Raw genomic sequence first — 15,560 nt, 5'->3', positions numbered from 1 at the left:
CTAGAATTATGCGAAGGAAATGCAAACAGTCCTATTGTCCAATGAGAATATATAATTTTCATATGGTAAAAACTAGGGCGAGCACCGGTCTCAAGATCGAATTGGAAACCAGACAAAACTGGCTGGTTATGGGTGGTTCCTGAGGGAATAATCAGTCCGGTTCGTAGTTTGAAATCTTAAAAATTGGAAATAATTGGACCGGTTCTTTGTTTCTGAAGACGAATCAGACTGAACCGGCCTGGCACTCAGATTGAGGATTCAGCTACTAGCTTATCTCTAGTTCAGAGCTCTATGGGACAAATTGTTCCCATCTTTATGTATTTGCCGTGCTGTATGATTATGGCATGCTCTAATAAAGTACAGTTCAGCTTTCATGGATCGGACCGACCATAGCCGGTTCTTATGTTTTAATAAGATCGTTACCTCGGTTCCGTCACTCTCCGGTAGCTCGCGGATAGGGGGTATCGGTGTTCTGATGGTGTCCTGAATCTTCGGTATTATTGATCAATCTGCAAGAAGGTGCTCCATTGGCTCGGATGATCTGTCGAGCGATGATTGATTGACGCTTCCTCAGATGACTAGTGAAGTCGATTATGCCGGACTTGAAGGGCGGGAATCAGATCAACATCGCACTCCCAACACATGAGCTGCGACGCTTGATGGCCCACGCTCTTGTTTTCCATGGCGGAAAATATGGTCTCGACGACGCCGCACTTTCATTTTATCGTAACACAGCCTTTCGTGGAAGCCGACAACAAAGTGGCTTAAGAAGAGAGAGAGAGAGAGAGAGAGAGAGAGAGAGAGAGTGGTCGTTGTTCTGGTTTTCATTTCATATCCAAGTGCTAAGTCAAGTCTCCTCCACTGTTTATAAGCACAAAATATTGGCAAGCCTCCATGCACACGGTGTTCTTCGCGGTCGTTGTATGTCATACGTTGTCTAATTTGAATTTTCCTACACATGTCAAATACTAATTGCCTTTCTACCATAACAATTACACGGCTCAATTAAGCTTGACGATGAGGTTTATACATTCTTTATATTTTTTCAATTGTCAGTTTAAACTTTTGGATTGCATTTTCTAATTTGGTATTGGAGCTTTTGTTATCTAAAATGCACCCAAGGGGCTTATCCCTCAGTGGTTGTAGCAACATCAGCCGCACTGGTCGCGTTTATTACCACTCGCAGCTATCCTTCAACAAATCAGCAGCCTTCAGATATTATTTTGACACTCTTCGGCATAATTCTTATCTGTACCCACGTATTTTTTTTTTCTGTTGCAATCATTAATCATCATGATGGGGTTTATTGATGTTAACTGATCAAAAGAGTCATGATTTTTTACCTTTATGATATAGAAAATATCCTAAAAAGTCGCAAAAATTATTTTATAGCATCACAAATATATTGTTGTAATGAAGTGCATAAATATGTAAAATAAAAAATTCCACGGTAATAATTTTAGAAATCTTTTACCTGCTTACTGCTTTCCTTTTATCATTTTCCCGTCTTCTATTAGAAAGGAGCATTCCACATGCTAGATTAACAAAAACAGTTAAATCTCTCCAGACCAAGCTTCATAAAACCGTCAATATGATCATTTTTATAAACGCCATAATTTTTTCCAGATCCTTCATTTTCTGCTTAATAAACGGAATTTGTTTAGGATGGATTGATCCATCGCGATTGTCTTGTGACCTCAACCGAGCTGGACTTGGAGAAAAATGATCATGTTCCTATTCACAAAATGGACAGATTCTGGATGTCCCACGCTCCCACGTTCCACGTTAGAAAATCTTGACTTTCCACGGCGCGCGACGCACTTCATCACATCGTCCGACAAAGTAAGAGAAGAAAAAGTGGGTTTAGAAAAATTGGGAGTGCATAACACGGGGGTCGTCGTTGACCAGACAGCAACTTGGCTCATCATTTCATGTTTAAGAGTACAAATTTACTAAAATATTAGCTTGCTTCCAGAAATTGGTTCTATGTTAACCGTTGGCTATGACAAACATTAAATATAATTTGCGCTTCAGTGATCAAATAATAAAATAAACAAAACAAAAGAATAATTAGAACGCTGGATTTAAGTGGTTAGATTAGTGTGACCGATTTCACAATAAGGATACCGCATGATTCTACTATTGATCAAGTAATAAAATAGACTTTACAACCATATTTAAATCAGCCAAATGCCCTCGGTATTTCCCTGTCCCTAATTGCATTATTTGGTCCTCTCAATTCCTCATTAAACTTAATCACCCAATCTTGCAAAGGAATTCATGCGAAAAATGTCCAAAAAATCGTAAATTCAGTTCTAAATATTTTGATTTTCTCAATTGAGTCTAAATTTTTTTGTACTTTACTAATTGAGTCCATTCAGCCAATTTTGACCAGAAACTGCTAACGTATACGGTTTGCATTAACATGGACAATTTTTAATCATGTTTCTTTTCATCATTTCCAATCGTCTATTAGAAAGGAGCATTCGGCACGCCAGATTAACAAAAATAGTTAAATCTCTCCAGAGCAAGCTTCATAAAATGGTCAATATGATCATTTTTATAAGCGAAATAAATAATCATTTTTTTCCAGATCCTTTATTTTTCACTCAACAAATGGAATTTGATTAGATCCTTCATTTTTCACTTAACAACGAAATTTGATTAGGATTGATTAATCCATCGTGATTGTCTTGTGATCTCAACCGAGTTGGACTTGGAGAAAAATGATCATGTTCCCATTCACAAAATGGACGGTTTCTCGATGTCCCACGCTCCCATGTTCCACGTCCAACGGCGCACGACACGCTTCATCAGATCGTCCAACAAAGTAGGGAAGAAAAAGTGCGTTTAGAAAAAGTGGGATTGCATAACACGGCGGTCGTCGTTGACCAGACAACAGCTGGGCTCATTTCACGTTTAGAGTACAAATTTACTAAAATATTAGCTTGCTTCTAGAAATTGGGTCTACGTTAGTCATTGATTAGGACAAACGTTAAATATAATTTGCACTTCAGTGATCAAATAATAAAATAAACAAAACAAAAGAATAATTAGAAAATCGAATTTAAGTGATTCGATTAGTGTGAATGATTACGCGACAAGGATACCACATGATTCTACTATTGATCGGGTAATAAAACGGACATTACAACCATATTTAAATTAGGCAATGCTCTTGGTATTTCCCTATCTCTAATTGCATTGTTTGGTCCTCACGATTCCTCTTTAAACTTAATCACCCAATCTTGCAAAGGAATTCATGCAAAAATTGTCGAAAAAATCGTAAAGTTATTCAATTTTTGTCAATTCAGTTCCAAACATTTCGATTTTCTCAATTGAGTCTAAACCCTTTCATATTTTGCCAATTAAATCCGTTCAACCAATTTTGATTCGAAATTACCAATTTTGGCTAGAAACTGCTAACGTAGATGGTCGGCTCTGACATTGATAATTTTTAATCATATTTTAATATTTCATGGAATTTTTATTTTTATTTTTGAATTTCTTTTGTTCCTTTTATTGTGTTTTTTTTTTGGGTTGCTGTAGTGAGGCCCTAGGTGAGGACTTCACAACCTCGCCAGCTGCAGGAGAGGATGAGGTAGCTCTCGCAAGATTTGGGTGAGAACCACCTTGTCCACAGCCAGTGGGGTCGCGATGGTCTCATTGAGGGCCTTTGTGGCCTCGCCGGAGATGATGGAGGCCTCCACAGCTAGTGAGGATCATTGGTGAGACCCAAAAAAAGCACAAAAAAGAAGTAATATTAAAAATTGTCTATATTAGCGCGACCTATCGCGTAAGACGATCGGCGTTCATATCAGTTATTTCTAAACAAAATTGGCCAGTGGACTTAATTGATAAAATTGAAAATTTTAGGACTAAATTGGTAAAGCTACAATAGGTTTAAAATTTCTTGGACAATTTTCCTGGAATTCACAAATCTTACTAGAAAATTGATTGGCTTAAAAACTTGCAAAAATCTTCAGTATGTAAGTCCCAAGTATTCAACACGATTTATGCTTTGCTCCTCAAATCCAATCTCGATTCTTTCCACTTTTCTTTTCTGCCTCCCTTATATTTTCCCAAAGAAGATAGCATAACAAGCCGTGGAATTAGATTTAGCAAAGGCATAAGTTGATTAATCCGTCTTTACTCTTAACTAGCCATGTCACAAACCGTCGATGCTCGGCTTAAGAAAGTATGCAATATTGCAAAATTCTCATCTAGCAGCCTAATTTAGACCATATCTGTTTGAGGTGAAATACGATTTTAACCTTCAAGACTATATATATATATTATTTTTTATAGGGAAAATGTCACAAATGGTCCTTGAACTTTCATCTAATGTTCAATTTCATCCCTGAGCTTTCGATTTGCTCAATTTGGTCCATGAACTACCACTTAATGTGCAATCTCGTTCCTAGACTTTTAATTTGTTCAATTTGGTCCCTAAATTATCGATAAATGTCCGATCTAGTCCCTGACTATTTGAAAATTGACCAATTTTGTCATTCTGTTAGTTAAAGTTAACGAAATTGGCTTCCATGGCTTTTAGTCTCTTAAATATAAAATAAAAAAGGACATGTGGAATATCCACATGGAAATTACCTTTAAAACAAGTCAAATTGTGGCCACCGTCCAAAAAAAAGATATAGAACCACTTCTTTTCTTTGCTTTTGTGATCAGTGCTTTGATCTCTAACTGACTCCTAATTTGTTTTTATTTTTTAAGATATATATTGACTCATAATTCTAGTATTCCAATTTAGTTCCACATCATCAATTAATGCTCCGCATAATCACTTAACGGTTTGAACAAACGGAAGGACTAGATGGAAAATTTGTTAATAGTTCAGGGACCAAATTGATCAAATCAAAAGCTCCGGGACGAAATTAGTCAATTTTCAAATAGTCAGAGACTAAATTGGACATTTATCGATAATTCAGGGACCAAAATAAACAAATTAAAAGTCTATGGACGAGGTTATACATTAAGTGAAAGTTTAGGGACTGTTCGTGATATTTTTCATTTTTTAAATGATACGATTCCTACAGTCTGATTTTTGTAAAGATACGAAATTTTAGAACATATTTATGGGATGCTCCTCCCAGCTTTTGCCCTCACTTTTCCGGCTGTCAGTCATCCACTCGAACTTCATCCGTCCAAAACTTCCCCAAAAATATTTGAAAACAATTTTCATTCCACTCCGGGCAACGTCGTACGCATCGATCTCGTGGGCCTCTGGTGGCCTCTGTTGAAGTCCCAACAGCGAGCCAGGTGGCTCACTCGTCGATGACAGTGGTGTATCCCACAGGTGACGCCTCGACGGCAAGTCCTCCCCCGCCGGTGCGTGGATATCCCACAGACGCCCCGCCACCAAGTCCTCCCACAGTTGACGACCCCTTTCCAAGTCCTCCCAGGGTCGATGTCGGCCCCAGTAGACGCCCCGGCGCCAAGTCCTCCCCTAGTGAACCCCCCGCCTCCCGCAGTTGACGCCCCGGCGCCAAGTCCTCCCCTAATTGAAAGTCCGCCGTCAAGTCCTCCCGCAGTGGATGCCCCGCCGTCAAGTTCCCCGTCAAGTCCTCCCGCAGTGGACGCCCCACCGTCAAGTTCTCCGTCAAGTCCTCCCGCAGTGGACGCCCCGCCGCCAAGTCCTCTCCCACTGGTGAGTCCTCCGACTACTTCCACCTCTCCTCCACCGGCGTCTCTGAACGGGGGGTTGCCGCCGTGGAAGCTGGCGCTGATAGTGGGGATTGGGATTGGGGGGCTCATTGTGCTGGTTGGGGTGTGCATATCCGTGATTCTATATCGAAGGAAGAGGAGGCGGCTTGAGTTGGGGATTTACCCTCCACAGGGGCCTAAAGGTGAGATTTCTATGCTTGAATGCGAGCTCTTAAAGTTCCTAAGTTCTTCGTAATTTTATTGTGTCGAGTTCCTGAAGTCTAACTCCTTCTGAGCCATTCTCAATAACAGATATGCGTTCATTAAAACCTTCGGTATCATCTCCAGGGATGGCATTAGGTCTTGCACAGAACACATTCACATACGATGAACTAAAAATAGCAACAGATGATTTCTCCAATCTCCACCTACTTGGCCAAGGTGGTTTTGGCTATGTTCATAGAGGAGTACTTTCGAGCGGGAAAGTAGTTGCAATCAAGCAGTTAAAAGCTGAAAGCAGACAAGGAGAGAGGGAATTTCAAGCAGAGGTCGAGATCATTAGCCGTATTCATCACAGACACCTTGTGTCACTTATTGGTTACTGCATTTCTGGTCCTCATAGAATTTTGGTATATGAGTTTGTTCCAAATGGCACACTGGAATTTCATTTGCACGGTGAGTATGACTTTAGAGGAATACATGTACGTCTTTCATCCGATGATGCCCTCTCTCTCTCTCTCTTATGGACTCTAGCTACCATACAACTTTGATATTCTATGGTCAATGCCTTTTTTAAGTGCTGCTGGAATTGTGGACTCGTCTATATGTTCCCTCTATTCTGGAGCAAGGGATTTGTATATCAAAGTTGTTTATCTGGCAGTATGCTGGGATTATGTTGAATTTCATTTTTCACTTAATCAAATTGGATCACTGTTTCCAAATGCTGTTGTTAGTGACGACGACAATTGCCTAGCCTTTTCCAGGTAAGCGGCAAAAGTCCACTAAAATGTATAAAAAAGGGAAAAAAAAAAAATCTCAGGTGATTTTGGTGGAATCTCATAATAATCAGCTAACTTGATCTCCACTGCAATGCGCATGCGTAGGCTACAAAGTATGTGTAGTTATTTTGGCTTATTGAAAACATTATAATCGTTGGAACTGGCAAATGTCATTGCAGGGAAGGATCGCCCAACTATGACTTGGCCTATGAGGATGAAGATTGCTTTAGGTTCTGCAAGGGGGTTGGCATATCTACACGAGGAATGTGAGTACGATCTTTTAAACCTTATACTTATGATAAGTTTCGCAGTTCGTTTTTTATTGGATTCACTTATCAGGTAATCCCAGAATCATTCATCGTGACATCAAGGCTGCTAATATTCTTTTGGAATCTAATTTTGAGGCAAAGGTACAATGCGCAACTATTTAATCATTACATGATAATATCGATCATCTAAATTGTTTATAGAATTCACTACCACATTATTCAGTTAGCTTCTTAAGCTAGCGAACTGCTCCATATCTTGAAAAGCTTTGCATCCCTCCAACATCCTCTTATAAGCCGAAGCCAAGAGAAATGGCAAAAGATCTTTAGGTTCCAAAAGTTGATTTCTTGATGAAATCATTTGGAGAGCTAAATAATAGAGTTTTAGTCTTGAAATTATTTTGGAGTTATGATGAACTTTTAATGCATAATCTAATCTTGTAGTGTGAAGCTATTTGGATATGAATCTAAAGGTTGACATTTTGATTTTAGGTTGCAGATTTTGGACTTGCAAAGTTTGCTTCTGATACAGATACTCATGTATTTACTCGAGTAATGGGAACTTTTGGGTAAGGCTATTTATCTTGCATGTGGTTCGTCTAAATTGGTTCTAAATGTTGTAAAAAACAAGTAATAATAATAAATAGAACATGGAAATAAATCAGATACTGACTTTACATGGTTCGGTTAGATTCGGTTGGCAGGACCTATTTCATGGGGAGACTAGTATAGAATTTTACTATAAAACAAGCGATATAATAGTTATCACAAGTATAGTTGAGTCACTCAAATACACTCTAAAAAAATATCTCATAATTCTTTACGAAATTATCTTTCAATCTTTTCATTGGCTTCACGACACTTGCAATTTCTTTAAGATATAATTCACGAGCACATGACATGATCGATTATTACAACCTGAAGTTCCCTTGCTCATTCTAATGTGCAAAAGCCAAAATCCATCTTATATATATATTTGAATCCAAACTAGAAATCCCTTTTAGCTGACTAAAACTAGGAAATCTACTCAAGCTAGGAAACCACTCAAACTAAGAAACCTATTTTAAATTAGGAAACTCACTTGGATCGAATTTCCTATATAGGCTCAAATATGTAACTTATTCTCAACAATCTCTACTTTTGCTCAAGGTTTGGGCCAATCACAATCGCTTTGATGGAAACTTATCACCGCTACTCTTCCACAGCCCCTCATGGGCTCACCCATCACAAGAATCTTTTAAGTCCAAGCCACGCTTGAACTCCATCATAACAGTGAACCTTATCGAGATACTAACTCTAATTGCTAGGGGTGAGGAAAAGAATCAGATTGAATTGGGAATCAGACCGTATCAATTAGTTTTGGGAAGTTCTCGAAATTAGGAACCGATGAATATCGGTTCAGTTCCCGGTTCTATGTGTGAACACACCCACTCAAACCACTTGGATGAGACTAATTTTTAAATTCTTATTATTCCATATTTCCAAAATCAAATTCTCATTCTTTTCTTGCTTAGACTCAATCATGCATGCTCGTTGGTCAAGACTCTCACTCTCACTTCTCTTAGTCTCATACACACAGCGCTGCCTCCATTGCGACTTGATGCCTATCAGACGTGGTTCTTGATGATCATTATAACTTTGTTCACGGAGATGATAATTACGTTTAGACTCATGTATCGGTTTAAACTATGCAATGACACTTGAAATATTGTGGGGAAAGAGAAAAAAATAAAAAAAGAGCCGGTTTCTTCATCCACCTAAGAATTGGATCAAACGGATCGGACCAGTTAGTATGGTTCCTGGTTGGGTCTAGGACCAGTTGGACTAGTTCATGGTTCCACAAACTAGGAACTAGCTTGCCCTAGAATCTATCACCCCTAATATTTGCACCTTTAAACACTTCACAGGAATTTTCCAATAAAATCTTCTCAACCACAAATAAAGCAAAACCATTGTTGTCATTATATATCGTAGGAGATCGAATATGCACATTGTCAAATTCAATAACTAGAACAACCGCCATTACCTCTAAAAGTTCCACCTCGTTACAAGTAGAATATGTGTTATCTACTACACAAGTACTTGCTACCTCAAGAGTTACGGGTTGCAATTCCATCTTGAGTTGAACACTAGCCAAATCTACAAAAATACTACCACAATTATTCCTACATAACAATGTTGGATTCTCATCAATATAATTTTACTATCAGCAATAAGTGAATATAATTCTAGGTACCACATATTGATAGCCCCGCTCACCTTATGCATAACCTAGGAAGATATACTTTCTTACCATGCCATTGATCTTATCGTCACTCACTTGAATATAACATATGTAACCAAATATTTTATGAACAAAATAATCAATTACCTGACCATACTTTTTCAAGAGTCTAGTATCAAATAGTAGTTGATGGAGATCTATTCATCCAGTAGCTCGCTGTATTAAGTGCATTTTGTTGAAAATTTCTTAGCCATTTCAACACTAGAAAGCATTTTATGGACTATTCCTAGTAATGTTCTCCTCATTAACTTTGCAACTTGTTGTTCACTTACACTAATGAAATGTCTCACCGTGCCTTCCTTCGCCTAGAATTTGTTCAACTACTTTGAGGAAAACTCCATGTTACTATCACTCCACATATACTTGATTGTTGTACCAGCCTTCATTTCGCTCAAAGCTATCAACCATCTAATCTTGACAATATTATTCAACTTGCACCTCCACACAAACACTCAAATCTTCATCGAGTAGTGATCTGCAATTGTTAGCATCAATTGGTACTCGTCCTCAAAGGAAAATATGATAGCTTGCACACATTTAAGTGAATCAACTCTACAATCTTTGTGGTTTCTCTGCAATCATACGGAATTGCGCTTTTAGCCATTTGCCTAAGCTATAGCACCTGTATACATTTAGTTTTTTTAGCCACATAACCACACATCAAATTCCTTTTATTCAAAACTTCCAGGCTTCTCTCCGTAGTGTTCCTTAAATGCATAGGCAACTAATCTTGTACCGATTCATCCAATGTCCGTGGTGAAATTTGTTATCGTCTCCCCTTGATCCCATATAGGCAATAGTGCTCTATTCATTTTATAATTACCATGGCAACAACTATCAAAACTCTACTTTTTGAAGTACATCGATACCCAGTTGAATGTAGAGCACGCAAGAAATCAAGTTCGACTTATTTCTGGAATGTGTCTCACAACATCGCAGTCAGCATTATTCCTTAACATCATTTCACCACTATTCGTGCACTAATAAGTAGTAATATAGTTCATGTTTGCTATAGCATGAAATAAGCAACTAGATCTATAACCTAACCATCAAATAACAAATCCTCAGTGACAAGCACAACATAATCAGCACTATCTAAGTTACCGTAAGCTATTGTAGCAATATCACTAATAGACTAGACTCTAATTCCTTTATTGCTGTCATTCTTCGGCTAGGAAATCCATTTTGAGATGCACTCTCTTGCAACGATTCCAATAGACAATACCACAATTCTAAACTGATTCCGTCTTTTTTGGTTCACATTATTCCTACTAACATGAATATTAGTTCTTCTTCTACCTTAACTTACTATACAATTAGGCAGGGGTTCGCCCGATTCTCTTTTATGGATGTCTTTATTTAAAATCAATTTGTGAACCTCATCAAACATTAAGTTTCTTGAACCAGATTAATTGCTTATTGCAATGATAGTAGTATTCTAACTAGTGAGCCACGAGGATAATAGAATTAAAGCACGTATCTCATTATCAAAGTTAATTTCAACCAAACTCAGTTGACAAGCAACCACATGCTTTGCAACTAACACACATTGCTTATTTTTAGCTAGAACAAATGTCACACCAAGTTGATCTTGCTTATCATAGAGGACTTTTGTAAATGTTTGACATGGCATTAATCAAGATTGTAGCAATCTCTTTCAATAGTAAATGCAACATTATGAGCCCACTTTAGCTAAATAACTACTAACGCTTGTCTATCCAACAAATTCAAATCAGCTTGCTTCATCTCCCCTTATAGGAAAAAGTGCATATTCATTTGATATAATCAACTACATTTTCTAGAAACTGAAACCATTCCCATCAAATCAAATGACTTTTGCTCTTCAACTCATTTAAACCTAGCTATAATATTAGTTATTGCAAAAAACATACACTCAAACACAATAATAAAGATAACAGTGAAATAAATTAGATACCAAATTTACATGGATTTGATCAATGGGACCTACTCCAAAAGAAGGGTTGCATAACATTCAACTATAGATCAAGTAATATAATTGAGATTACAACTACAGTTGAATAACTCAAACAGTCCCAAGTTTCCTAACCCCCAATTATACTCAATAGTTCATACATTGTTTAATCGTCATAATTTCTCGAGAAACAATATCTCAATCAAAAAATTTACAACTCGGATGAATAAGATTTATTGGTTCACTATACTCACAATTTACTCAAAATGTGATTGACAAGCATGCCCCACAATTGATTGTTGTGGCCAAAAGCTCCTCTATCCACTCTAGTGTGCAAAAACCAAAACCCGCCTCCTTTAGACACATATATATCCAAAGCAGGAAATCTCCTTTGGCCAACTAAAATTAGAAAACTCACTTAGACTGGGAAATTTACTCAAACTAAAAAATCTACTTCGACGAGGTTTTCTTTACAGGTTTAAACTCGAGAAATATTCTCTACACCAATGATAGTTGAGTTTAGTCATTTCCTGTCTAAACATATATTAGTTTTGTTATCTTTTGCTAATGTAAGTCTACCTAATGCACAGCTACCTGGCTCCAGAGTATGCCTGTAGTGGAAATCTCACCGAGAAAGCAGATGTTTTTTCTTTTGGTGTTGTGCTTCTAGAGTTGATCGGAGGGCGTCGTCCGGTTGACATAACTCTACCCACTGATGAGCATAGCTTGGTTAATTGGGTTAGTGGTTTTTCAGCAACATATTTACTTGTTGCCTATCATTATTTATCATTTCCCTCCATGTTTTCCTCTCTCCACTGTGAATGTTGTTATAGAATTGACTCTTCTAATAAAATTTTAGGCAAGGCCTTTGCTCACGCAAGCTTTAGAAGATGGCAATTTTGATGTCATAGTTGATCCAAAACTAAACAAGGACTACGTTACCGAGGAAATGACTCAGATGATTGCTTGTTCTGCTGCTTGTGTTCATCCTTCTGCACGACAACGTCCACGAATGACACAGGTACATTGCCTAGTTGAAAGTACATTGTTTTAATACCAGAATGGGTGCTTCTTCTTCCTTTTTTTCCCCTTGTTTTAGACACATTTGTATGCTCTACCCAATGGTTTTGCTTATCCTACAAATGAAAAATCATGGGTTATCACTTCATTTGAGCCAGAAAAAAGGAAAAGAAAAACACTATTTTCAGTGTCTTAGTTTGCTACAACTCACTTTTTGACATGACCGATTAATGCAAATTGTTCTACAAGTGTGGAATAATATATGAGCTTTGTGTAAACAGGTAGTTCGAGCATTGGAAGGAAACCTTTCTCTGGATGATTTAAATGAGGGAATTATGCTAGGACCTACCAGAGTATCTAGTCGTTATCAAAGCTCATATCATGACACCAGCGAAGACCAGGAGGATTCAAAGAAATTCGGGATGATGGCCCTGGAAACCCAAGAACAAGCCACAAGTGAGTTCGGTGGCCACAATAGCGAGGATGGCCTTCAACCATCTATTAATACGACTGTCACGCTAGTGGAGGCTCTTAATATTAATACGAATTGAGAGGACAAGCCCACTTCCACAGTTCCATGCCCTTTGACGTGGGGGCAAAAACCACATCACATTTCGTTATGTCTATGTTGTTGATTTAAGTAGTATAGTTTGACATATTCTAAATAACAGTCGTCGTTGGTTCGGTAATGTGCAAGATTGGAACTCCAAAAATTTCAAAGCAGGAGGGATGTTTCTCGTGATTGAAACTACAGAAAACGGCCAAAATGACTCCTTTCTCGCTAAAAGGTCGACTATAACGACTCATGTTCGACATTTTTCCGCATTTTCGCTACGAACAAAAGGCAAACCCATGAAATTACAAAATCAGTATTTTATTATTCACATGCAATTCATCTTAGTATACAAAACACCACAACCTGAAGATAATCATTCAAAAAAATAAATCATGACAAGAAACCAGGATAATTGATGAAATTACAGTCTCGTTTTGGTCAAAATGAAATTATGGTTAGAGATTACATGTATAGACGTATTAAGTTTACAATCAAATTGTTATTATTTTATCTTAAGTTCTGTTTATTTTGTGAAAAATGAATGATTTGAAAAAAATATTTTCTGAAAAGGATCACTCATATTATTTGAAAGTTGACTAATTAATCTACACTATAACACAACTTTAAGAGTAAAGTTTATAGATATATAAAATGAAACAAAGTTTCTTGATTCGTCTCTCTAAACAAAAATTCTTGGCACAGAATTAGATAACGTTCTTGTCCGATAAAGTACGCTTCTTTTAGTTTTTATTTTCTTTTTCCTAGGGGCCCGAAAGCTTTGTCAAATTCATTACCATAAACGAAGAGAGCAATATTCGGGCTAGTCAAGCAATTCACAATTTACTTTTCAAGATGCCAAGCCAAATCAAGCTCCAAGGCAAAATCCTTTAAACCAAATGCATTTTGAATGATTGACGCAGTCCCTTTTTGTCGATGTGCACATATTAACAACATAAGAAAGATTTGATCCTACGCTCCATTTGTTCCATGGAGAGTGGATAATTTTGAAAATATTTTACTAAAAATAATCATTTGTATTATTTGAAATAATCAGTAAAAAAAAGTTTTGATTATTGACTATAGTCAATGACTGAAATTTTTTTCGTTCATTTATTTTTATAAGCAATATAAGTTATTATCTTTTTAAGAGAATATTTTTCGAATCCTTCATTAAATAAACGGAATTTGATTAGGATTGATTGATCCATCATGGTTGTCTTGTGACCTCAATTGAGCTGGACTTGGAGAAAAATGATCATGTTCACATTCACAAAAAGGACAGATTCTTGATTACCCACGCTCCCATGTTTCGCGTTAGAAAATCTTGATTTTCCTTGGTGTGCGACACACAGCTTGGTTCATTTCACGACGGTCGTCATTGACCAGACAACAGCTTGGTTCATTTCACGTTCGAGAGTACAAATGTTACTTTAATACAGATTGGTTCCAGAAATTGGTTCTACGTTAACCATTGGTTACGGCAAATGTGCTTCGGTGATCGAATAATAAAATAAACAAAACAAAAGAAAATATAGAACACCCGAATTAAGTGATTCGATTAGTGTGACTAATTCCATGAGAAGGGTACTACATGATTCTACTATTGATTGAGCAATAAAATGGACATTGAAATGATATTTAAATCAGTCAAACGACCTTAGTATTTTCAGTCCCCAATTGCATTGTTTGGTCCTCACGATTCCTCATTAAATTTAATCACCCTATCTTACAAAGGAATTCATGCAAAAATTGTCCAAAAAGTTCTCAATATATTGCAAATCTTTCAATTTTCTTAATTGAGTCTAAACATTTTCATATTTTGCTAATTGAGACTATCTGATCAATTTTGATTGGAAATCACAATTTTGGTTGGAAATCACTGACGTAGACTGTCATTGCTAATGTGGACAACTCATATTGTAATATTCCTTTGCAATATAGTCAAGCCAGTCACCCCCTTCATTTCAGAATAAACCTCTTGCTCCTACAAGTCTAGGATTATCTTAACACATGTCGAGCATTGTGTATATGCCATGATTGCATCCAGTTCATTCCATGTTCACATAAGGAGGGATAAAAGTACCGTGATATTTTAGATAGCACGAATCAATGACAAAATTACGTAATTACACAAGATAGCGATTTTCATATAACATCTTGTAATTTATCTAGTCTTCGTTATGATACGCAAGTTTTTTCTTGTTTCTAATTTAATAATAAAAGACCATGAAAACATCTTCCTAAAATTATACAGTAATAATGTTGAAGTTCTTTCATCGAAACGTGTAAGGAGAACGATGATCCATGCAACGCGAATCGAGTCAAAGAAGCGAACTTCTGACTTCTATCAGCTTTGAAATCGCGCGGCAGTTTGGTGCTCTGGGCGCGCTATGCTAAACTCGACGGGGGATGGGATGGAACGACGATGGAGTGCGCTCGCGGGGGCGGAGGACGGGACAGAAGAGCCACCCATTCTCGGTCAAACGGACAGTTCGCGATTCCATCCCTCCTCCGAAACCGTCCCAGGTGTTGTCACGCTAGCAGTGGCTAAAATGTTGACCGCAAAATCTGCAAATCCTAGCCGTCTCTTTCGCATTCCTCTTTTAGTCATCGACAGGGATGATAGAAAATTGTGATATCCCAGATTTTCAATTCTATTTTCTATTGAATAAATCAGATGTTTCATTGACGTGTTTATAGGGCTGTTCTCAGAGCTGATCACTCTCGAGATAACTAGACTATTTGAGGAAGCCATTAAGGATTTTAAGGCAAATAGACTTGAGAATTCGAGTAGGAATTGGCTTCTCAACCGTGCTCATCTTTGGAGGCCATTATGGCACAG

General features: G+C 37.5%; 1 protein-coding gene across 1 annotated transcript; it reads left to right on the top strand.

Moving 5' to 3' along the window:
• The first annotated feature begins 5,087 nt into the window (after positions 1 to 5,087).
• Positions 5,088 to 12,885, top strand: LOC104424046 (proline-rich receptor-like protein kinase PERK15). Its single transcript, XM_010036438.3, has 8 exons — positions 5,088 to 5,864; positions 5,974 to 6,336; positions 6,839 to 6,925; positions 6,999 to 7,069; positions 7,418 to 7,494; positions 11,733 to 11,880; positions 12,002 to 12,163; positions 12,444 to 12,885. The coding sequence occupies exons 1-8, from the start codon at positions 5,426 to 5,428 to the stop codon at positions 12,711 to 12,713; spliced, it is 1,617 nt and encodes a 538-aa protein (XP_010034740.3). The 5' UTR covers positions 5,088 to 5,425; the 3' UTR covers positions 12,714 to 12,885.
• Positions 12,886 to 15,560: the final 2,675 nt, after the last annotated feature.

This window comes from Eucalyptus grandis, chromosome 10 (genome assembly GCF_016545825.1).
Source record: "Eucalyptus grandis isolate ANBG69807.140 chromosome 10, ASM1654582v1, whole genome shotgun sequence".
In the NCBI taxonomy this organism is placed as follows: Eukaryota; Viridiplantae; Streptophyta; class Magnoliopsida; order Myrtales; family Myrtaceae; genus Eucalyptus; species Eucalyptus grandis.
This window is presented reverse-complemented; position numbering and strand designations above follow the sequence as displayed.

Excerpts from the sequence above, each read along its gene's own strand:
- LOC104424046 (XM_010036438.3), top strand. The coding sequence starts at position 5,426 with ATGTCGGCCCCAGTAGACGCCCCGGCGCCAAGTCCTCCCCTAGTGAAC. Across the intron at positions 7,495-11,732 it reads CGAGTAATGGGAACTTTTGG|CTACCTGGCTCCAGAGTATG; the intron begins GTAAGGCTATTT and ends CCTAATGCACAG. Across the intron at positions 11,881-12,001 it reads AGCATAGCTTGGTTAATTGG|GCAAGGCCTTTGCTCACGCA; the intron begins GTTAGTGGTTTT and ends ATAAAATTTTAG.